The sequence below is a fragment of the Misgurnus anguillicaudatus genome, chromosome 13 (genome assembly GCF_027580225.2).
Source record: "Misgurnus anguillicaudatus chromosome 13, ASM2758022v2, whole genome shotgun sequence".
Taxonomy (NCBI): Eukaryota; Metazoa; Chordata; class Actinopteri; order Cypriniformes; family Cobitidae; genus Misgurnus; species Misgurnus anguillicaudatus.
In genome coordinates, this window is record NC_073349.2 from 25,230,477 (window position 1) to 25,256,692 (window position 26,216).

At 37.8% G+C, this 26,216-nt stretch overlaps 1 protein-coding gene across 4 annotated transcripts in view; it reads left to right on the forward strand.

Moving 5' to 3' along the window:
* plxna1a (plexin A1a) overlaps window positions 1-26,216 on the forward strand; it is a 274,556-nt gene that overhangs the window by 194,173 nt on the left and 54,167 nt on the right. For all 4 annotated transcript variants that reach the window (XM_055187468.2, XM_055187471.2, XM_055187470.2 and 1 more), the window contains exons 11-15: window positions 9,242-9,338; window positions 12,770-12,960; window positions 21,162-21,313; window positions 21,532-21,652; window positions 22,928-23,064. In XM_055187468.2, coding sequence (XP_055043443.1) covers window positions 9,242-9,338; window positions 12,770-12,960; window positions 21,162-21,313; window positions 21,532-21,652; window positions 22,928-23,064 — 698 coding nt within the window. The remainder of the gene's footprint in view (window positions 1-9,241; window positions 9,339-12,769; window positions 12,961-21,161; window positions 21,314-21,531; window positions 21,653-22,927; window positions 23,065-26,216) is intronic.

Here is a 26,216-nt window from a genome sequence, read left to right on the forward strand (position 1 = left end):
GGCTGAAATTCCACAAGGGGGCGTATTTGTTCCTCAGACGTTGCACAATAAACGTGACATCCGAATATATTCATTATAAATCGTGAATAAAAAGTGAGATTCGAACGAATGTCCGTTAGTGAACTAATTGTATACCGCAATTTATATCGCAATTCGGTCAGAAACGTCAAGATTGTGAGATGAACAAATCGTTTTGGATTAAAAGGCTTGGATATTCCAGTTCCTTGGACTTTTGGGGATTTATGAACAATTTGTTTTGGACAATTTTACCGAAGCGGATAAAGGGAAGATTTTGATGGTAAGTAAATATCCTAAATCGCCCCCGCCGTTTCAGGTAACTAACAACTAGATTACAGTTTTATGACTGCTAAAAATCGTATTATGCTTTGTGTGTGCGCTTAATGGAATCCCTAAAGTCTAAGCTATCCAATGATGTGCTGCATGACCGTATATTTTTAAGAGTTAATGCTTTAAAGTTACAATGACATAATTCAGCCTCACGTGCAAGGGAAGGGGTGTACTGGTACAGCACAGTGTTCCTTATCAGGTTAAAGGCATGGTATGTATGATTTTTGAACCAAAATATCCAAAAACTACTACCACAATTTTTTATAGTGTACTTGCATTAACCTGAATGCTTTTAACAGTAACTGCGTTTCCATTGCAGATTTGCACAAAACTTTAGCGTTATTTTCTAAATGTCAACAAAAGACTATTATGAAATGACAGCGTTTCCATTAAGCAATGATATGCGACTAAAACATAGCTTTTTCTCGCGCGATAATTCATTTCAAACATCACATCGACTTATGTTGGTAGGTTTACTAATATCTAGGGATGTGCGATAAATGCCGATACACACTAATAATACCCGGCCGATAACTATTCTGAATCGCAAAGCTGACTGAAATACATTATGACTCTAACTAATTCTTATTCATATTTAGTGGTGCTTTGCCAGGTTATTATCATTACCTAAAATGAATAAAAACATGTCTGTTTATTGAAATCAAATAAATGGGCCTAAATATTTGTTAGAAAATGAGAAACGTTGCCGTAAAGATACGGTATGTATGATTTTTGCACCAAAATATCCAAAAACTACTACCATAATGTTTTTTTATATTTTTCATGAGTACTTGCATTTACCAAAATGCTTTTAACAGTAGCTGCGTTTCCGTTGCGCAAAACGTTAGCGTTATTTTCTAAATGTCGACAAAAGACAAAAAAAGCCAGCGTTTCCATTAACCAATGATATGCGACTAAAACAGCTTTTTCTCGCGCGATAATTCATTCCAAACATCACGTCGACTCATGTTGGTAGGTTTACTAATATAGGGATGTGCGATAAATGCCGATACACACTAATAATACCTCGCCGATAACTATTCTAAATCGCACAGTTGATATTATGCACAGCTATCTCATGTACTACAGATTTTGATCAGTAAGTCCTTATCGATCTGAAATCACTGCTGGTTTGAGTCGTTTATAACATGCATTTGAAAAAGCAACACTCGTCGTCAAATATAATCATTATACATATTCTTTATTATCATGAAAATACCATAAAATCGTGAATCGGACCATTGGTGCTCTTTAAAAAATAAATACTCCATAGACAATCTCCCTAAAGTATAATTACTAATGACGTCAGACAGTCTCTCTGCAGGAACCAAATAAAATGTATTGGCCGTATAGTACTACAGTATTTATATGTAGTGTTTATGTATTATGTGTCTGTTTGGGAGACACAGGCTGTGTGTCTGTGTTTAATAAACCCCTCCCAATTAGCTGATGCGTTATTTTTACCCAGGCGTACAGGTACGCTATCAAAATGACTAATTATATAAGACTGACCTACACAAGGCAACGTTTTCTCCCCCATCCCACCAGCTGCTCTGTTTTGTTAACATAGGCATTTTCAAGCCCCACGGAGCCGGGATCTCCCAGCTCACCCGTACCGTATCCGTACGTTCCCCCCTCCCCTACGTCTCTCTGATCTATGGGCTTGCCAGCAGAGGACGGGCGCAGGCTGTGGAGAGGCCCAATGTCTCTCTATTTTCGGATCCCATTCATTTTCCTCTGTGAGGGTAATTATGCATTTTGGGCATGCAGGTGGGGTGAGAGACAGAAGATCCTGCGCTGCTCGTATGTTACACTGTTCTCAGAACTGCTTGCACCTTTCATAGGTTTATTATAAGTGTTGGTAGAGTTTTGCAGAACTTCTTTTTTTTGTCATGTTTAAAGTAAAAGTTTGTTGCTGTAAGGTCGTTGAAAAGTTCGAGTTTTCTATGAACAAAGTTTTTTGGATGATGCAAACACAACTTTTAAGCACAGTTTTTTCATATAGTGGCCGTCTTGCTATACAACAGGGATTCTCAAACTATTTGTGGTCGGGGACTATTACACTTTTTAAGGAGCACCTTTAGAATTATAAAAGTTATTAGCATATTTTTAAACCTAATACATCAAACCAGTTTTTTGTTTTAATGATAAATAATTTTTTGTAGCATAAATCATGTTAATGGCACTTAAGTTTTTATTCAAAGGGTTATTTTATTTAAATTACATTTTTTTCAAAATGTATACTTTTTACTTGTTTTTTTTAAGCTTTTATAAAGTCAACACTAGCAAGACTGGTATAGTTCGTAGATGGTCCCCATACAGTAAGTAAACATGTCCTTTTTAATAAGATAGCACAATTGTGTAAATCATAACAAATTATTTTGCGGACCCCTGGCTAAGGATCGTGGACCACCAGGGGACCCCTCTTTATGAACACCTGCTGTCTGTACAACACTATTGTCACCATCAATTATTTAACAGTTAAGGACATTATTCCTCAATTCACATTATGCGGCGGTCACAGTAGGCTTTTTGCTCCATTGACTTCAATTAACAATTTAATTAAATTAAAAATTGCATTTCGGCCTTCATGTTTGGTGAACTTTAACCTGCAAATTCGTATCACACGATGACATTTAAAACCTACTACAAACATATTACAAACTATTAAAACATTGTTATTTTGTACAGTGCAATAATAATAAAAGCAACTATAATGGTGCAAGCACATCAGAAAACCCCACACATAATATAATATATAGTAATAAAATATATGAAGAGTTTGGTTCCAAAACCCAATAAATCCATCCACTAATTTCTGTAAAAACGTGTTTTCTATAGAAAGTGACAAGATGAAAACCACTATTTTTTGTTACAAACTTTCACATAGCATCTTTAGGTTATAAAAAACATAAAAAATTCAAGTCCATAATTTGATTTTCAAAGATTTATTATAAAAACGATAATTTTTTCCACAAAATGCAATAAATGCAAGTTTTTCTTTTTTCTAAAAGCTATAAAACTATTGAATCAATATATAAATGTGCATTCATCTTTTGCCATGTTATATTTATTGAGTTGTCTAGTGGTATACACTAATTAAAAAAAACATTATTGGCATTAATCGAAACACTTATTTTGTCATATTAAGAACACTGTCATTGCTGCTGTCATCCTTGGGACGTCGTCGCTGAACTTTTTTCACAGCGATCAGCTGTAAAATGTTTTGGTCCTGCTTGATTTTCGTTAGCTTTGAGTAAAATAATAGAAAGTTTTTCATAACATCCCCTGGGTCGATGTGTTAGCATGATGCAGTCGGGAGAACAAGCAACAGCCGGCATTGCCTTTCGCGTAAATTATTTGATTATGATGGCTTACGTTTCTTTCCCGTCACAGAAAACACCACACGTTTATCAATGCCAACAAAAGTCTTATTTTGTTAATTTGTTGATAACAAAGTACAAAGTAGATGAGGAAAACTAGGATTCTGTGTGTATTCAAGGCGCTGCCATTGTTGTTTACAGTGCGTGGAATGGTGCGCTGTGATTGGTTGATCGGATTTATTGCATTCTGCAGAGAAGGAGGGTAGAAAAGATGACAGAATAACACGGCGGATATTGGATTTTGTGTAAAATTTAGAATTAACTTTTTAATACTGACCTGATACAATACTGATTTTGGCGGTAACTAATAAAAAAAGGCGTTTATCGTGTTTTAGAACAAAACTCTTTATATATAGTAATGCAATATATAGGTTATTTTTAACCTGGCATTGAGTCAAAAAGGGACGAACCCAGATGTTGGGTTAAATTAGCCCAGAAAAAAAACAACGGTTTAGGTTTGCCCCTTTTTTGACCCAACGTGTAAAGTAGCAGTGCAGTTTACTATAGTAGATACTAATATGGGTATTACTACAGTAGTAAACAATAGTGTTGTAGTTCTCGAGACCGGTCTTGGTCTTTAGACCGGTCTCAAGACCACTTTTAAAGGTCTTTGTCTTTGTCTCAGAATCGACCGCATTTTTACTCGATCTCGTCTCGGTCTCAGACAAAGAGGACTCAAAATTTTATTTCAAGATCGGTCAAGACCACAACTGATGGAACATCACAAATTTATTTATCATTAATTTAATGCAGTTTATTCAGGTTTTGCATATGATGTTGGCATTGTTTAAGCATTGTTTAAGTTTCTCCCAATGACAGTTTTTCTAATTTTATAACTAAAAACACCTGCATTGTGTTAAGTGGATGGCAAGCCATGGAAAGACAGTTCAGAATAAATGGTTAAGTTGATTAACCATCACTTTTATTTGCTTATAGACAAAGATAAATTCCCACATATCTGCAATTCCTTTGATTATTTTATCAACTTTACTGATGGCATACACACACACACACACACATATACGCACGCACGCACCAGTGACTTGCACTGGTCTTGGTTTTTACTTGGTCTCGGACTGTCTTGGTCTTGACTTGGTCTCGACCCTTTAAAGTCTTGGTCTTGTCTCGGTCTCGGCCTGTCTTGGTCTTGGTCATGGCTTGGTCTCGGTTTAGGTGGTCTTGACTACAACACTAGTAAACGAGTTATAATTGAAATGATTAATCTGAATGCAATTCAGTAATGAGAATTTGCGAAACGTAACTAGGGTGTGAATCATAACCAACATGTTAATGAATTATATCTCTAATGCACCTTTGTGTATTTGTATAAGCAGAATTTGTGGCACCTCGATTACTCTGCAGTGTAAAGACACTTCTGTGCTTTTTAAAGCACTTTCTTGAAAACCCACCACAGCGTCTCTGCGGACTTTGCGATGTGCTGTATCACACAGAGACGAAGATACAGAGAAAGAGACACTGACATTTATCAACACCTGCCATTTCAGCTCCGCACCTGAGGGACTTTATGTGTGTATGAGAGGTTTGGTGCGTGTGCAATAGTTGCCGGATCATGGTTATTCTTAATTAGGTCATGCGCATGTTTCTGCTCACCTTGTGTTTGAGGCCTGCGACGGCCTCATGGGAACCCGCACTTGCACAAGCAATTAATTACCCTCCGCCACATCTCCAAGCTGACCACGGCCTGAATAATGAGCGTTATTATTCTTCCCTTCTCAAGTAGAAGAAGAGTTCTCCCGTTGTTTTCAACCACCTTTCCAACGGATGCCGCAAGCGTGACCTTTCGTATAGAACAAAGCGCTCTTCTGTCGTTTCCAGCTATTTTGCGGTCACCGAAAGTCACATGCGATTGCTCGGCAGAGGTGAGCGCGTGGTATAACGTCAAAAGCATGTTAATTGTGATATGAATAAATCATAACTGTGTTTTCGGACGGCCTTCGGGGAACAGCGCCGGCCGTTGTTAAGACGTGGCGTGCGTGGGGGTGAGCAGCTCCAGCTTTTTAAAGTTTAATGGAGCTGGGCCGCTGGTGAGGAGATGTAGGCTAAAGATGTGTGAGGGTTCACGGGTCTGGTTGGAGAAGAATGTTTGCATGAGCGTCTGTAAGTGTGGAGGTCTTTGCGGTCGGCGTGGTGGATGTTTGATCAAGAGAGAGAAGCTGTCAATGAATCGTTGTCTGAAGCAAAGGTCTTGTGACTCGAGGGTGTTCAGAGGTTTGACCTTAAGCCTTTCAAAGGCTTATCGTATGACGCTTTGGCTTTGTTAAGATGGAAGCCGAAATCAGATTTCATGTGTGTGTGTGACTGACTTAAATCCGAAGGGTCTTGCTTTATGCTTTCTCAACTATGTTACTTTCTCTATAAAGAAATTGAAGACATAGGAAACCATTATTACAAAGTAAACAACTTTTTTAGGGTTTTAAACGTAATATTTCTTAAAAAAAAAAAACAATAATCTTATTGGAAGTTAAGAAATTATTATCATTTTTTTTATTGCATTCCTTTTACTATTTTGCAATAAAAAAACATATTTCAAAATAGTTTTTTTTCCCATTTTCTCATTATATTATTATTATTATTTCAAAAGAGGAGAATATAATTAAAATTATTAATCTGAATGCAATATATTGATAAGAATGGGCAAAATTTTTTCGATTACAGGTGTCGACGTTACAATTTACATGTACCCTAAACATTACAATCTGATTAAAATTTTCATTTACACGTATATATTCTATATAGTCCAAACCAAACTCCTGCGCAAGCGCACAGTTAGGGTTGCCAGATTCGCGTATCAAAACCAGCCCAATGGACATTCAAAATTAGCCCAAAAGGATCCCAATGACTATTGACAGCCCAAGTACCTTTTACCTTTAACCCGAAGAAATAATAAGCTCGCAGAAAAAGTTTAAATGTAGCCCAAATCTGAACTCTGCCAAAAAGCTGAGGATTTGGAAACTCTACGCTGCGCACAGCATCTCTCGTCGAGTTCACGCTTTATCTCTGGATAAATGTACAACGTTAACATTGAGTTAGAGAAAGTTGTGCTTATTAAGAAGTTTTAAGATATAGGCAATGAATGCACAGTTTTCGAAAGGCGCTGCGCTATTTTATTGCTTTGTGTGATGTTATAAAAGTACCTTAATAATGCGTGTTGCCATCACCTTGCTATTGCATGTTTATGTGACAAGAATTATGTGATGCATAAATAAGAGGTAAATATAAGACGAAAATTTCAAAACAATTCTTCTGCGCATGTGCACAAGGTATTTTTGCATTTGATTGAGAAAATACTTTATTTTACATGCATACTTGCATTCTGATGTTTGGATCACAGATCGGACTACCCCACCCCTTTCACTATGATCAAAAGTTTTAAATAAAGTATTAAATAACAGGGTTTCCCACAGAAAATTTTAGTTAAGGTGGTAGGGTTGGGTGGATGGGCGTAGCAATCAAAGGGGCGGGGCGTATGCATCATGATGAAAATGAAAATATTTTTATTTAAAACACTCAAATAAAACTTAATTTTGAAGAAACTATGACAGAAAAAAACACATACTAGATTATTAATTAATTAAATGTTTTAACAGATATACATTAGCTGCGTGATGAAGTGAAACTAAAGGGTTAATAAACACAAACTAAAGCAGATTTGTAGAACGTCTGGCGAACGATGATAGATAGTAAAAACGGATTATTTCCCACTATTAATTACATTATCTTAAAGGAGTGTAACTACTGTAGCATGTGAATAATGCACATAAATAACATGAGCAAAGCGCTGAACAAATTTTATCTAATCAACAGGCACGTGCAACCTAGCTAGCAGGTTGCTCAAACAACAAAAATAACCAGCTAACTAACTTTAAATTTGCAAGAACTATAGACTAATACAATAACTATTCTCCGAGATGTTTTATCAGCTGGATACTAGTTATCCTCCAGACAGTGATGGACCACGTCTTTCTCTCATTTTTTTGTTTTTTTTTGGACGACCTAGTTAAGGCGGTAGAGTTTCCCAGCTTAGGCGGGCCACCCGAACTGCAAAGTGCTGCAGAAAACCCTGAATAAAGTGTTTACATTAAGGCTTTTCAATTCAATTGAGTCATCAATATTATTATTTGGTTGCTTGTAATCGTAGGTAGTGTTTACACTGGACTCATCTTGCCATGTATGTTGACGTAGTTAAAAAACAAACAGTGGTCATGTGTGAATGTGTATGCGTGCACATGTGTGTGTGTTGAAGTCAGTAGATGTGTCACAAACAAATTGGAAATGCCTATTTCACTTATAGCACTTTTCCGCATCGTGCTTCATGTCTACACACTTGCTTGGTGCGCTTCCACTCTGTTATTTATATTTTCAGGTCTCCCAAACACCCTTTCTCTTTCATTCCCATCCCTGTACCACTTCTTCTGCTCTCTTTTTATTCGGAAACGGTCAGATGGGCTCATATAAATCATATTTTTCTAGTTAAGGTGGTAGGGTTTCCCAGCTTAGGCGGGCCGCCCGAACTGCAAAGTGCTGCGGGAAACCCCGAATAAAGTGTTTACATTAAGGCTTTTCGATTCGATTGAGTCATCAATTTTATTATTTGGTTTCATGTAATCGTAGCAAGTGTTTACACTGGACTCCTCCTCCCATGTATGTTGACGTAGTTAAAAAACAAACAGTGGTCATGTGTGAATGTGTTAGCGTGCACATGTGTGTGTATTGAAGTCAGTAGATGTGTCACAAAGCAAATTGGAAATGCCTATTTCACTTATAGCACTTTCCCGCATCACATCTACACACTTGCTTGGTGCGCTTCCACTCTGTTATTTATTTTTTCAGGTCTCCCAAACAGCCTTTCTCTTTTATTTCCATCCCTGTCCCACTTCTTCTGCTCTCTTTTCATTCGGAAACAGTCAGATGCGCTCATATAAATCATATTTTTCTGTGTGCTGGTAGTTTTTCTTATAATCCTGAAATCTGTAAGTAGGTGTTTGTGAATTAGTGGGGTTGTAGTGAAGAGGCTCCAGTCAGGGTGGAGTGTTTCTACCTCCCTCCGTATTGATCTGACAGTCTCACAATTGCGTGATGAGAATCCAGACATGTCTGTTTCTCTCCATCCGTCTCACTCCGTCGCCTGTCTCTTTATATCTGGTTCCCTCTCTTTCTCTCTCAAGGATACACACTTAAATGGCAAGATTTACATGGGACGAGATAAGCCAGCATGTGTCATTCTGAGCTGGAGTTGGAACACCGCAATACTGTTTTTCAGAAAGATCTTCATCCCAATGGATCCCGTTCACATGTCAGGATCAGCATTGTGAATCACTGACGTGTTGCACGGCAATATGGTCACGTTGAGTTGGCGTAATATTTGTTTTATATGTTTGTGTTGAATAGATAGAAAATGATGGGAACCTCCACTTAGGACTTTGTATGTGCTTCCAAAGGTGTGATGTCATCAAAATGAAGCAATTTTTTTCTCTTTTGTCTCTTTGTAGTATGACTATGAAGGAAATGACATCAGCGACCTTCCTGTGGATCTCTCCGTTGTGTGGAATGGAGATTTTGTCATCGACAACCCATACAATATCAAAGGTAAATCTCTCTCTCACTCACTCACTCGCCCAATAAGATTTTCCCTATGTCAAACCGTTTTCTATCCCTTCGCTCGATGTTGTTTCCACATCCCAGTGTTTGTGAAGAAGAATTAGGGCTGTTTTATGCTCGGCTGCATGTCTTTCCATGCCTCAGTGCTCTTAGTATCTGGATCTGTCTGTGCTGTTACTGCAACAAACAATGTAAAAAACACATTTCAGTCCTTCTCAAATCACACAGAATTTAAGTGTGTGATTTATTACCATCCTTAGTCTTTAATGAGTCTTAATTAAAGCCCCAATACCACTCGTGTAGGCGTTTTTCACTTCCATTTGTATTTCATTTTCCTACTTCAGGGGCCATTTATGAAAATATGTGTACACTGAAGAGACTCAAAATTATTTGGACATTAGAAGAGCAAGTTTGTCTACAGTATGCATAGACAAATTTCTATGAAACCAGCTAATTATTAGTCTTAAGATATCCCATCTGTTATCTTTATCCACCTACCTTTATCCCTTTGTTGGTCTCACTGCATGCTTAGACGGCCATAAAAATGAGTAACCTTGTATGTCCCATATTGTCTGCATGGATTGCACCCCCACAAACTTCTTACTGGATGCTCGTATAGTCATTAAAACAAGTCTGATGGATACACAGAGGCAATACTGAATGTCCCAGGAAGCATTTCATTATATTGTCATAGGCTGCCTCATTATTTAGGGTGGATATTACCTTGACGAGTCATTTTTACCCACCGACATGAAGGGTGAACATAATTTTACCAAGTAGGATGTGATCCTGGATCAACACCATTGTTGGTCCTGGATCAAAAAAATTGTAACCAGTCATATTGCAGGATAAGAAATTAAAGGATTAGTCAATTTTCTTAAAAAAATCCAGAAAATTTACTCACCACCATGTCATCCAAAATGTTGATGTCTTTCTTTGTACAATCGAGAAGAAATTGTTTTTTTAGGACAACATTCCAAGAATTTTCTTATTTCAATAGACTTTAATGGACCCCAACACGTAACAGTTTTAATGTGTTTCAACGGACTCTAAACGATCCCAAACGAGGCATAGGGGTCTTATCTAGCGAAACGATTGTCATTTTTGACAAGAAATATAAAAAATATGCACTTTTTACCCACAACTTCTGGTCTATGTCCGGTCCTGTGATGCCCCAGTGCGACCTCACGTAATTGCGTAATGCAGTGGAAAGGTCACGTGTTACAAATATGAAACGCACATTTGCGGACAATTTTAAACTATAAACACAAAGACATTAATTAGTATCATTCGACATACAACAGCGTCGGAGCGGTCCTCTTTCTCCACACTTGTAAACACTGGGGCGTAGTTTCGCATTCGTCATCCGTGACCTCTTGACGTGATGATGTATTACGTAAGGTCATGCTGGCGCGTTACAGGACCAGACAAGAAGTTTAAAAGTGCATATTTTTTATTTATTTTTGTTAAAAATTACAAGCGCTTTGCAAGAGAAGACCTTATGCCTCGTTTGAGATCGTTTAGAGTCCGTTGAAACTGCAATTTTAAACTGCATTAAGACTGTTACGTGTTGGGGTCCATTAAAGTCCATTAAAATGAGAAGGGTCCTGGAGTGTTTTCCTCAAAAAACATAATTTCTTCTTGACTGAACAAAGAAAGACATTAACATTTGGGATGACATGCTGGTCAGTAAATTATCTGGATTTTTTTTTAAAGAAAATTGACTAATCCTTTAAAAAAAGATAAAAAAAAATTTATTTTAGGATTGGGTTATGGGGCTTCTTAAACTCTTATTTTATACGAATTTGAGGGTTAAAAATGTTTAGGGTTTGAGTTATGGGTAAGTTGGGGTATCAGTACTGAGAGAATTTAGTTTTTTCAATGTAAATCTCAACTGAAATTTTGTTGGTGTCTTGGATGTCTTTTTTGAAACCATGTGTGAAGCTATAGACTGACTGGGCAGCATCGGTTTTGGTCAGATCTCTCTTACTCTTTCATTTTTCTAATTTTTTGTCTGACATTCTATCCTTATATCACTCTTTCTTTCTCACCCTCTATACTTCAGCACCCCTCTTTTATAGGATAATAAATGTATCTGTCTTCCTCACATTGGCTGCTGTAAAGTGGAAATGATAATGTAATTAAATCATTCATTTGCTTATGTTTAATTAGCGCAGAGCTACTTTTAAGCTTAGCCGTGGCTAATCAGATTAGCATGAGGCTGAGACGGATGGATGCACCGTTTCCTTTGATGTCCGACGGCAGGCAGCGGAACGCTCAGCCTCCATCCCCTCCAGCTCCAGAAGCCCGTGACAAAAATCTGCCATCTTTAACTTTACGCTGAAAATATTCTTAGCTGTTGATGAGGTGACACCTGTTTGGATGATGTGGCCTTTAATCTCCCTTAACGTTCACAGTTCAAGAGAACTTTGAATTAAAGGGATAGTTCACTTTAAAATGAAAATTCTGTCATCATTTACTCATCCTCATGTTGTTCCAAACCAGCATTGAATCTCTTTTTTCTGATGAACACAAAGGAAGATATTTTGAGAAATGATGGTAAACACACAGCAAATAGTGACCATTGACTTCCATAGTAGGAATAAAATATTGTGAAAAATTATGAAGAAAATATTTGGATAAATGATTGTAAGCATACAGTTGACGGTACCCATTAAATTCCTTTATATTATTTTTATTCCTACTATGGAAGTCTATGGTCACTATCTGCTGTGTGTTTACCATCATTTCTCAAAATATCTTCTTTTGTGTTCATCAGAGAAAATATGAACACAAAACACCTTCAGCGCGTTCCGCGCTATTTGATGCCTAATTGCGTCTTTGCATTGACTTAACATGTAAATCACTCGCGCTTGCCGCCTCTTCCGCGTCTGGTGTGAACCCTGCATTAGACAGCAGGGATTAACTGTGTTAACTCTTTCCCCACCAGCGTTTTTAAAAAAAAGTTGTCAGCGGCAGCATTTTTCATGATTTTCACAAAAGTTTAATGCCTTCCAGAAAATTTTCTTCTTTATATATATAAACAAACAATATATCAAATGAAAGAACAGACATCTGCTTAAAAAAAAAAAAGTTTCATCCTACCTTCATTAGTTCTCTTTTATCACCTCTCAAATATGGGTAGGTTTCTTCAAAAACACACATTTTTGAGCAAAAAGCTGAGATAATTCCATTTTTGTGAAGGACTTTTGATAGAGATCAGATGCAGAGCGATCTTTAAAATATACACAGAGTTCTTTCTCTTTCACGTGAGGCGCTACTTCCGAGTTGTATAAGTTGCGGTATTGTGGAAAGCCGGAAATTCTCGTCATTGGCAGGGAAGCGTTTTCTCTTAAGTTGGGTGTTTCACTTTTGCCCTATTTCTTCCTAAATGTTTCTCTTTATTTCTCTTTTTCCAGCTCACCTGTATAAGTGTTACGCCATGCGGGACAGCTGTGGGATGTGTTTGAAAGCAGATCCTCGTTTCGACTGCGGCTGGTGCGTCCAAGAGAAGAAGTGTTCACTGAGACAGGAGTGTGCTCCTCCTGAAAGCATTTGGATGCATCCCAGTGCAGGAAACAGCCGATGTGCACATCCTAAAATCACCAAGGTAGGGCAAACACATTTCAATGTACTCGCACCCCGTTTTTGTGTTTTTAGTTAACACCCTCATAATCACAAGGCTTAAAATCGATTTTATTATATGAGCTGTTAATGCAGAGCCTTTATTTTGAAGAATGCCTTCATGTGACTAATGAAATTAAACTGTCCGCCGGTTTACTTTAAGGATCATGCCAATTCCCTCTTTTAATGCCTGCTATAAGTCTCATCATGTGTCCATTCAGAGTAGCTTAGCTCCTTGTTTGCTTCCCTTATGCAAACAATCGCAGGGCCCTACTATAACTTTACAACATTAACACTCTTAATCTAAAACAATAGACCTATATCGCTTCTCGCTGCGTTTTCGGCACAGACGTTGCCAGACAAATCTATCGCTGTGCTTTTAGTGGCATGTAGCAATGGATTGATGCTAATATACTACTATGTGCCAGCGCTGCCAGCTAGTATTCAGAGAGACAGCGGTCTTTCTCAGTCAGATTAGCTTCTGATTCTGGGTAATTGCCAGTGGCACAGTTGCTAATCCGTTAGCTCATGCCTGTCTCTCCATACTTGGACTAAATGAAGAGAGAGACAGAAAAGAAAAAGGTCACTTGCTTGTTTTCAGTTTTTTAACTGTGAATCTGTTGACCTGGCTCACTTTAAACAGTTCTTTAGATATAATGTGTGCAAACCCAACATTTATGCATTTGGCAGACACCTCTCCAAAGCAACTTACAATGCATTCAGTCTATAAAATTAATTGTATATCATTTGGCAGACGCTTTGATCCAAAGTAACTTGGAGTGCATTTAATCTGTACGTTTCTTTTATTAGTACAGTGTGGTTTGAACCCATGACCTTTGGGTTGCAAAAACAATGCTTTACAAATGGATCTACAGTGATACTTTACTATATTACTGCAGTTTGTGATGGCTATAGTAAACTAGTTGTCCTTCAACTTACAAAACTGTCAGAATAAATGGTCAAAATATGCACCCCAGCCGTGACTGGGACAGTTCCCTTTTAAAAGATACACTTTTTGGTGTAGGAATATTAGATTAACCCTCATAATTTCTACATAATAATATTAACATTTATTGAGAACTAGATTTTAGTTTTAGTAAAATGATGATAAATACACAATTAATTATTGAACAAAATGATCTAGTAAGTCGTATTAGATATTTTCTTGTATGATTTAACTGTTTTATAGTTACTGCACAAAGTCCTAAAATAATAAAGTTAATTTAATCAAAAACCTGTTCAAGTAAAAAAAAAGTTCATTTAACTTAAAAATATAAAATTAAATTAAATTAAAACATTTAAATAAATGAACTTTAATTTATTTGCTCATGTTGTAAGGAATACCCACAATCTTTGCGCCTATATATTTGGATTTTTTACAGAATAAGAACTGAGAAGAACTTTAACTACTTAAATATTTGTTAATAAAATGTCATAAAGGTTTAAGCTCTTATATCATTGATGTTGTTTTGTTGTAAATGATAATTTGTGAAGTTACCGTTCACCGTTTCCTTACATAAACACTGTTCAGAACATTTTATTGTATTTCTCTCCACAGTGCTGACAATGAATGTCAAAAACACAGTTTTGTGTGCGTTTCTGTGGAGAAGTCACAGTCATCAATTTTGTGGTTATAATGCCATTTATAACACTAAAAGTAAATACAATGTATTTACTGTTTGTTATCTTCTTTAAAAATCTACCATACAACAGTAAATAAGATTTATTTTAATATTTTTAGGGGTGCTTCAATATTGCTTCAATATTGAAAAAACTTCTAAAATAAAAATAATTAAGTAACATTTACTTAATTATTTAACATATGTTTTTTCAAGCATTATTAAGTAGATTTTATTTGATTTTAGTAGGTAAGTTGTACTTTAAAAAAAGTTTGTGCAAATTGTTACGAGGATTTTTTTAAAGTAAAATTTACAAGTTTGTTTATTTTGTGTACACATTTGCACCTGAAGAGTTCATATTGGGAGCTCATACGTACATAATGGTACCAATGAGAGCTTAATAGTACCTGGCATATGCATATTTTTACAATTTTTAATAATAGTTTTTTTTGTCTAACAGTGTTTTTTATTATTCTTTTTATTAATATTTGTGTTGGCAACTCTTTAAAGGTGTAATTAAGAGATGCCACATTTCAGAAAGCCTGTGCTCTCGGTGTTATCATGTTATCATGTTAGAAGTTGCATCTCCAGATTTATCCCCTTTAGAGACCCGGCTGTTAAAACTGTCGAAACAGTGCTTGAGGAAGCAATTTCAGCTGAATTCACAATTGCATGCACTGTATTTAACAATAAATGTAGAGCCAGTTACCATCTGACTTCAACACGCCTGCTATCTACTATATAAAGTCTCACTTTTTTGAGGACTATGATGATGTCGAGCTTTAAGTGTTTCAGGCATGTCATTGAAAAAAATGCAACATTTTAAACCATACATTAATGCATGACATCACTTCTTGTGTGTGGCCTTGCAACTCACATTTTAAATAGGTCCTAGCATTGGTGTATTGGTGGGGTGTCACTGGTTAGCTCGTGCAGACCCTCCTTAACACAGTTTTTTTTACATTATACAGAGCATTAACGTTCCATATAATAGGCATAGCATAATGCTACTTATGTAAGCCTGTATTACAAATTTTAGCGACGACATTTTGTGCAGTTTCTTCTTTCGCTTGTTCTTCCTTTGTTCATGTCAAAGTGGTGTGACTTAGTATATTAACTGGTGGATAAGCTTCTAATTTCATTTGGAATCGAGTCCTTAACTGGGATTTTCTCTCATTCTTTCTCTTTCTCTTCAGAGAGACCCCCGGGTCTGAGCGGTAATTGAATTTGTTTAATGTCGGTCTCATTGTGGGCGATTTTGTGTTTCAGACGAAACGGTCTGATCTCTGTTCCAGCCAGTGAGGTCTACAATACCTTTAGAAAGCCGTCCACTAGCACCCCTTTTCATTTGAACATGCCGCTTTTGTCTTTTTTGTCCAAAGAGACTTAGTTTTAGTAAGATTTCTGGGCCAGCTTAGCCGTCAAAGTCATGCGACTTATTGCTGTGGATTCACAAGGACACTGATTGGCTCATACATTTATTCGCTGCTACAGAACCCTTTAGAGCAGTTTGCCCACACAGAGTTTGTATGCAAATGCAAATTCTATGAATAGCCTCAATTTTAATATTTATTTATTACATATTTTTATGTTAGCTTGGTTTCTTTTATGCATGTTAACATTTTAAACAATGATAAAACATATCAACAAGTAAAACAAAAAGGTTTTGAGTAGACTATGTCCCTGTTCCAAGTGGCACACTTCATGTGGACTTTCGGTCCTGTGGCCTTAAATTGCGCTTTCTCGCTTAGTCTACGAGTCCGTAGGGTGTCCCATCTATAATTTTTACGCTTTAAAGTATGCTCTTTGGCGCCCCCTTTGCACCCTTGATGCGGTCTTCGGCGAAGCCCGCACTGCAGTAGGCTTCACACACTTTACCAACCAAGAAGTCCTTGCGAAAGAGCAATCAGACCAATCCGCCGACGGAACGGAGGAGTTCACACTGATGGGAAACTTCTCTTCCTATTTCCAGCCTGATGCTCGAGTCTGTCCCAAAATACGACTCTGATGCTCCCTCGTGGACTCTTGTCAAGGGTCCCTAAAATCTGCACTAAATGATGTCATCAAAGTGTGGATTCTGAGGAAGTCCATAAATCCGGAGTGTACCACTTGGGAAAGGGCCTATATCAAAAAGTAGCCCTCCAAATAGTTTTATCCATTGTGGTAGCTTTTGCTCACAAAAAGGTTGGAGACCCCTCTTTTAGAGTCTACTGGGGCGTACTCACCAAATGCAAATTCAACGATTTACACGAGCAGATTACATAAGAAGTCAATGCAAAGACATGAATATACGCGAAATCGTGTAGGATAATGCGAATGACACAAATTGGATGGCGCGTTTGTCGCGAACATGCATATTTACCTCAAATGCGTCTTCAACGCAAGTAAAAAAAATTCAACTTGAGCGAAAAAATTCATCTGATCCAACGTTAAATCCAGCAAGTAATATTGAGCAGGGAACATAATGTAAATATGATGTCCTGCCTCTTTACCCGGGTGATTCTCACGAAAACTTGGTTTTAAAAATGTCAAGAATGAAAATGTAAAAATTGCTTAAATTTACTTTTTTTCCCACCAGACATTGAAAAACAAAGTCTGGAGTAAATGGGAACATTAATTTAAAAACTTTTACTTATCATTTAACACTTTTTGTAACATAATTTAAAAAATTAGTCCTAAAAAATCTCATTACCGCAACAGTCAGAAAACATCAACACTGACATATTTTCAAAATGACATGACAAACCTGAAAGAACATAATTTGGAGATTCTGCACATGCATTTAAAATCAAAGTATTATGCTTCTATTAATTAAATTAACATTTAATAAGCATCTGTTGCGGTAATGATAATCAAAATGTCGTGTAAGCATTCTGACAAGACAATATTTCAAATTAACTGTAAAAAAAATGATCTTACCTGGTAGCCATCATGAAGTAACTGGTGTGCTTGGTCACTCAAAATCAAACTTTATTAAAATTCTGTATGTGTGCTTAAACTGTTCTCAAAAGGTGTTGCGGAGGATGAGAACATCAGGCATGGACACATCATTTTCCTAATTTTTCTTCATTATTATTATACATGAATATTAAATAAATATTTTTTCTGTCATCTAAAGTAGTCTAGCAAAACATCCATTTATTTTTTTCTTAATTTTTTGTGTTAATTTAAAATAAATTACAACATAAAGCATGTTCAAACACAGCCGGACACATTGCGGTAATGAGAATTTCAGCAGAAAATGAGATAAAATTTCCAATGATAAATTCTTATGTTGAAATCACACATTGTGCAAGGTAGAACACAGTATTGTGTTAATTCTGATGCTTTTTAATGTTACTATATTACACATTTAAAAGCTAAAATCATTAGTGCCGTGGTGTTTCAATGGTTTCATGAGAATCACCCACCCATTTTCGGATGTCCGCGATAGATGCGCGATGACGTGCGGCCAAGATGGCGACCGCAGGCACCGCCTACTTTAAGCTTCAAAAACGATCTTCAAAAACGTATGGGTGACGTCACGGACACTACGTCCATCTTTTTTTTACATTCTATGGTATTTATAAAACAAACTGCAATGCAGTTAAATATTTCACATTTTATTTGGTTCAGCCCCCATTTAGCTAAAGCTCTACCTCCACCTTAACAAAACTGCAAAAAAATAGATTAATCCTTGAGGAAACATGTCATGCAATTTGGGAAAACCTTTTACTCTCCAAAACGCACCTCTTCACTTCACTAAATTGCAATAAAGTGTAGACTTTCTCCAATTTGAAACAAACAAGAGTACAGTAAACCTAACCGGTGGCAACAGCGAGAATGCTGAGCATTAAAAATCCTTTATCTGGGATTTTATTACCTCACAGACAAACACAGATCCACACACAAACACTCGCTTATCTCACATCTGTCAACAGTAAACAGCACTGATAAGCTTTGACATGAAATATGTTAAATATACATGTTGTTCTGATTCAGTTTGAATGCCGCTAGATGAAGTGAGACATGTGGAAAATGGATAAATAGACTGAATTCTGATTGGCTGATTGTATGTGTATGTATACAAAGCAAATGAAATGGTCATAAAGATCACATCCTTTTGGGAGACAAAAAAAAACAAGAATCTAAAGTCTGTCTTTGATTAGATGCCACCAAGCTACATGTAAAACAACCCCATTGAAACCAATTACAGACCAGTTTTGCTCTTTGTTGTTTTCTTATTCTATATTCTTTATTGGCATCGCTTTGCAAAAAGCCAATTTTTGACTGTATGGTATATATGAGGCTGTAAGATTGGCTCTGGGGAAGAGGGATTTGAAAGCATATGTTACAAGCTAGCAATATTGAAGTGGAAAATAAAAAAAAACAGAAGAAAATACGTCCCAGAATGCTATACACTTGGATATGGCAAAACTTTGAAGTTTTTATTCTTCAGTAGATTGGTTGGGGCTCTATGAATAGAAGGTTTGCAGGGTGAAATCCTGAGGGAAACTGCTGTACCCGTAAGCAAAGACACTTAACCTCAATTACATCAGGAAGCAAAGAGCTGTACGCTTATAGGGGGGTGTGCCAGACGGATCTGTGCCTGTTACATTCCTGATGAATAGTGCAAGAAAATGTTTCTACTGGCAAAGCACCTTATAACAGGAGATTCAGTGTGAAATGGATGTTTTAGTCTGAGATCCTCAGCTATTGTGTTGCCAAATGTCTTTTGATGGAAAGATTTTCCCAGCCCGCACTTACCCGCTTGCCAAATCTCTTTCTGTAGCGCTCCGACATCCAAGCCAAGATAAAAACGCACCTTGCTAATGAGGATCAGGAAAAGAATGAGAGACAGACAGACAGACGGCAGGCGAACATAAACAACAGAGGACAAGGAACATCAGGAATCTTTTAAGCCCCAACACTGCACAGGTGGCTGGTGGGTTCTGGATTGGTTCTGGAAAACGGTCGTTTTTAGACACCCCAATCCGCCTCCATTCTTCTCACCTTCCATCTTTTCCAAATTCTCCTACTTCTCTTACTTCATTGTTGTCCTCCCACCCATGGAGGGTGGGGAACGGGTGCGCACACAAACAGTAATAATCTCACCGTTGGAAATCAGCAGGAGACTTCTTGCGTTCCAGTGCACTTTAATCGCAGTAATTGCATACATTTTTGAAATGTATCGTTACCCAGAGCTGATAATGAAAGGGAGATTTACTTAACTGTGTATAATTTAACAAGGTCCTAGGGGAGAACATGTCTGTATATTAGTGTTCCCCCTCTTGTGCGGAGAGATTTTATTTTTATCTGTCATTTCCCTCTAAGGCTGATTTAATTAGAAATGTATAAATTGTTTTTTTTTACATAATAAAAGACATCTAATGTAGGTTAATTTTAGAGTAATCCCCGAGCGACACTCCCAAGTCCAAATTCTGTCATTTTCAGGTCAAGGCTCATTGGTTTACACGGTCTGTCAATAAAGCCTGCATTTGTTTTGCTGCTCTGGCTGTTTTATTGACAGTGCAGTTCAGTTTCTCATTCATTGCGTCTGAGCCACCACGAGCGTAATAAACTCTACTGACATTTGTGGCAACAAACTACTAGTTGAATGTACAGTTAGACATGCACTATAATTTTCTCTATAGAATTTTCCCAAGGCTTTGTCCTGGGGCCCCCACCCGTTTTGGTAGATGGGGCTTGCTACAGGTTTCCATGGAGACCTTGCGGTCGTGAGATCAGGCGTAGAGAGTACCTGTAATTACCTCATGATGGCTCTAACGGGGCGCCGTCCCGCTGTCGCCCCTGCACATCATTCACCATATTTGTTTTGTCATGCCACACCTGTCCTTGTTACGGAGAATAATCCAGCTAAATAAATCACATTATTCTACTGCCTTGCACCACGTACCTCAGAAGCACGGATTCGGGAGCATGGGTAATAAGTTTCAATTAGAGGCTGGATGGGGGGGGGGGGGGTAGAGGGACATACTGTATCTTACCAAGCCCAGCATAAGGTGCTTCTGCTCCCCTGTGCCGAGGAGTGATTTGTCTCCATTAAAATGCAAGACGTCTTGAGTTTGGGTTGAAACTGTAAGAGCGGAGAGCTGTTGGGCTCAATGCAAAGTATTCAAGTATAATTCTTTTTTTTTTAAGGAAATTTTGTAATATGGCACAATATTCAACTCTGGAGTGGTCATGTAGGTATTGTTTACATGGTATTAAGATCCATGATCCACTTCTCACAAGCGGTCAACTTATTGCTGTTTACACCTGTTGTGTAAATGTGTCTGCTGTGCCCACATCACTTGCTAAATCATTTTCCTGATTATATAATATGTACACCGCCCCCCCCAAAGAAACTTGAATTTTGAACTAAGCATAAACCTATTGTTTCAAGCAGCATTGTCAGATATTTTAGCTGAATGCTTAACACCATTCGCACCTGTCTCTAGCAGTGTTCGCTTGTGATTGGATCATCCGAGACGGTTGCAAATGATGCCTTTTTGTTTTTACACCTTGAAAAGTGAATCTCACCAATATATCCAGACAAGCTAAAGCCTTTCTTTCCCTTGTTTCGCAGCTGTTGCCAGAGACCGGTCCACGTCAGGGTGGTACCAGGCTAACCATCACGGGGGAGAACCTGGGCCTGCAATTCAGAGACATTCAGACAGGTGTTCGACTGGGAAAAGTTCCTTGTATTCCTATAGAAGAGGAATACGTTAGCGCGGAAAGGTGATCTCTACAGATCTCTTACTGTACTCAACCCACATACCATATCCTTTCTACTTGAATAATGACTCAGAAAGAGATTAATTATAATAATAATATTTACAGAAGCTCTATCAAGTAAACGTATCTATTAAACGCCCTCCCCCATGCGGTTTGAAATAGCTAAGCGGTGATGTTAATCACAAACCTAAAGAGGATTCTCACATCTCTGTTTTCCGCAGGATCGTGTGTCTGCTGAATGACGCCACAGGGTATCGCGTACAGGAAGCCCAGTTGGAGGTTTGCGTTCGAGACTGTTTGGCTGACTACAGGGCTCTCTCACCCAGGGCATTTACCTTTGTGGTAAGCATCTTTGAGTCGGGGGACATTTAAAGGGATAGTTCCCCGAAGATTGAAAAAATGTTTACATTTCTTTGTTCTGCTGAACACAAATGAAGATATTTCGAAAAATTTTAATAACCAAACTGATCTGGGGCACCATTGCCTTTCATAGTATTATTTTCTCCTACTATATAAGGTAATGGTGCCCCAGATCTGCTCGGTTACAATCATTTTTTTAAGTTTAGCAGAACAAAGAAATGTATACAGGTTTGGAAGGTGGAACTTCAAGTAAATAAATTTTGGGTGTACTATCCCTTTAAATCTACAGATTCATACTACATGTTTCTGTCTTTTCGATCAGCTAAGTTTAAATTGAATGCACATGATTTCCAACATGACTTTTTGAGAGAAGTACTGGTCTCATACTTAAGAGCCTAGGGGGGCGTGCACACCAAAGCTTTTACGCCCGCGGCCAGCGCATGTTTTCAGTTGTTTCCAATGGAAGCTCAGCGTTGTTCAAATAAGCCAGCAGCCAGTGTATTTTTCCGCGCTAAAAGCCGGCCCTCGGCGGTTTTTCCGCACTCAACACTGAGTGCAGAGAGTTGAAAGAGATTCAACTTTGGGTGAAAAGCTCCGCTCATCAATGTCAGTTCTGCCACGCCCGTCCGATCACAGTGGAGGAGGGGCAGGACAAGTATCAGATTAACCAACCGGCTCACAGCTCAAGTATCACAGCTACCAAAGCGCTCGGCTGAAGAAAGCTGGCGCTCAGCTGAAAAAACAGCTGTCAATCGGTGTCCTTCAGGTGTTTTCACCCGCGTTTTGGTGTGCACAACCCCATAAAGGGATAGTTCCCCGAAGAATGATACATTTGTCATCATTTGCTATTTTTTTAAAACTGTATAAATTTCTTTGTTCTGTTGAACACAAATTAAGATATTTACAAAAAAAAAAAACAGATCTGGGGCACCATTGACTTTCATAGTGTTATTTTCTCCTACTATAGAAGTTAATGGTGCCCCAGATCTGCTCGGTTTATTTATTTGGGTTTAGCAGAACAAAGGTGGAACTCGAAGTGAATAAATGATGACAGAAATGCTCATTTTTTGGGTGTACTATCCCTTTAAATCTACAGATTTACATGTTTCTGTCTTTTTGATAATCTAAGTTTAAATTGAATGCATATCATTTCAAAATGGCTTTTTGAGAGAAGTACTGGTCTCATACTTAAGAGCCTAATACTGTTAATGATAAAAATGCACTGCATGTTTAATATTATGTGATTTTCTTCCTCAGACGCCGTACTTTACACGTGTCCAGCCCGCTCAAGGACCGCTCTCAGGAGGAACCACAGTCACTATTGAAGGGAACCACCTTAACGCCGGCAGTTCTGTTGCGGTCAACATTGGTCGTCACCCATGTCACTTTAAAAAGTGAGTGATACTGTGCCTGTTTTTCATCTTTACTTTGCCTGAAGAGCTGAGGTACAATGGTTCATTTTTCTGACACCCTGGTCCAGTCTGTGACTTAAAGGTGCAGTGTGTAACATTTAAAAGGATCTCTTGACAGAAATGCTATATTATATACATAACTATATTATCAGTGATGATCTTACAAATATTTGTATTTTGACTTTAACAACAACATGTTTGTCCTGTAGCAGCTACCGTAGCTTCTCTATGCATTTTAGTGAATGGTGGACTGAGCCGATTCACAATCTCACTACTATGCCGTTAAAATCTACACACTGCACCTTTAATAGGATAGTTCACCCAAGAATGAAAATTCTGTTACTATTTGCTTATCCTCAGTTTGTTACAAATCTGTATACATTTGTTTTGTAAAACAATTCTTCTGCTGAACACAAAGGAAGATATTTGTAATGGGAAGCAGGAAACAGAAGCAATATTGACTTAACATTTTAGGAAAATACTACTATGGAAGTTAATGGTGCTCATAACCAGTTTGGTAACAAACATTGGTCAAAAACTTCTTCCTTTTATGTTCAGCGGAGCAAATGATGAGAGAATTAACATTTTTGAGTGAACCATCCCTTTAATAAAATTGTGAAAGCCTTAATATTACTTTAGCTTCTTTACTGTTTGTCTTTCTGTCTTTTTATCCCTCGACCTGGCAGCCTATCATATTAACTGTTTGTTTCCATTCATCAAATAGTTTCTGTTTGATTGTTTTATATTTTCCTTGGCCACGTGCCGGACCATTTGATAGTTAGCCCATTGGCTGTTTTGGTGTAACATTTGCCAACAGACAGCTTGTTAATACAGTCTCCTCTGTCTTTATCTCTTTCTCCTTTTTATTCTGCCAAGTCGTCTCCCTTTCTCTTTATCTGCGTCGTTCCAAAAAGCCGCCTCTCACCTTAGTCCACCCGTCATTACGTCAGTCAAAATAGCTAGGCACGTATTTTTTGCATGTATCTACACCGTAAAGACAAGAACATCATCCGCATTACAACCCCGGTGGATCGTATGCTTTCGCAGTGAACGAGAGTCTATCTGTAGCACCAGACTGCTCTGCATTGCAGCTGAGAATAAAAACATTGTCTCGGTGCCAATTCTCAGGCAGGAGGGAAAGAAAGAACGAGGATTACCGCAGTTCTCGCTGACTGATACGCCAACCACACCTGCTCCCGGGTTGACATCAGAGAGAGACGGTCCACTTTTAGTGAACCTGGTGCATGGGTGTGCTGCTGAGATTAGGGAGTGAGAGCATCACATATGAAAATACACCCGTCATTGTTTACTCGCCTTCGTATTTTATTTTATTTTTTGTGCAACATAAAAGGAGATGTATTGGAGGTCTTTTCTGTGTATTTATAAATGGGACTGAGGCCTTTAAGCTTTAACTCATTCCTTGCTAGCCATTTTTTGAAAAGTCGCCCGCCAGCATTTTTTGTGATTTTTACAAAATGCCTTACAGGAAAATTTTCTTCTAAAAATATATAAACATACAAATATATCAAATGAAAGAACAGACCCTGTGCATGAAAAAAAAAGTTTCAAACGTACGGAGCCCCTAAGGAGACATGTAGCAAAAATTAAATAGTTTAGTTTCGCGTGCACACTTTAAAGAGTAAAGAGTGCGCATGTGAAACTATCGCGTTTAGTTTAGCGTGCGCACATGAAACTATCGCGTTTAGTTTCACGTGCGCATGTGAAACTTCCGCGTTTAGTTTCGCGTGCGCATGTGAAACTATCGCGTTTAGTTTCGTGTGCGTAGTGAAACTATCGCGTTTAGTTTCGCATGCGCACGTGAATCTATCGCGTGCGCATGTGAAAGCGAAAGTTTCACGTGCGTACGCGGTGGTTTCGCGTGCGCACGCGAAACTAAACTTAAAAAAAAAATTCAGCACATGAAGGTTTTGCATGAGCACATGAAAGTTTCACGTGAGCACATGAAACTAAACTTTAGATTTTTTTACTCCAATGTCACCTTAGGGCCTCGGTACAAACGTTCCATACTAAATATGGGTATTTTTCTTTACAAATATTTTTTTGGGGGGCAAAAAGCTGAAATAATAGCATTTTTGTGAAGGAATTTTGTTAGAGATCAGATTCAGAACGATTATCAAAACATACACAGAGTTTAAACTTAGTAATTAACGTTTTGGCTTTAGTTTTTTCATAAAGTGTGCCATCTAGTGAATAATCGGTGCATTGCAGATTAACATAAAAACTTATCAGGAACACATTTTTTATGCAAATGTTTTCTCTTAATTGATGAGATAACTCATCAATGGCGGGGAAAGCGTGAATGAAGCAAAAGCACCATTGGCCTATGCGAGTAGCGATCTGTTTTGAACTGATTCATCCATTTTATTTGGAAAAATATGATTCAATAGAACGATTCACGAATCAGACATTGCTTTCTCTCTTGGGAGCGTGTTATTTTAAAGGTTTTCTGGTGTTTTGCTTTATTTGATATGATTTTAACCTTCACCAAACATTTAAACTACATTGTAATTGTTTTGAAAAGAACTAACCAACCAACAATAAGACTCATATGGGTTTGAACCACATGAATGTTTATTTTTACTGTACTGTAGGTGAACTGTCCCTACATACGGCTCTAATTTTCTTGCGTTTTGTGTCTTTCATTTATAATATCCAGCGTTTTCATATTCAAATGTATTCTACATGCCTCTAATCCGAATTACATTCGAATGCCGAATCTCGGAAAATATCCCAAAGCAATGATCACATTTAAACCTCTGCACCCATGAACGTCTTTATGTTTTTACCTTTGAACAAAATTAGTGGCTCATCCTCTTTCCGCTCCTCGCTTCCATCTTATTTTCTGTTTGTGACAACCACCTTGTCAAAATATGTGCAGTCTTCTGAGGATTTCTGGGGTGTGCATCTCGAAAAGGGTTCCCATGGCAACAAGCTAAGGGGATGTGCATGGAGATTGCAGGCACGTCTCCAGGAAGAGAGGAAAGAGACGGAGATAGTGTGCGTGTGAGAGAGAAAGAAACACGACAGAAGACGACAGACTCGAAGTCTTCAAAACTGAATTGTGTCCCATATGGCTGTTAGCACAAATCACAAGGCTTCATCAAACATACTTA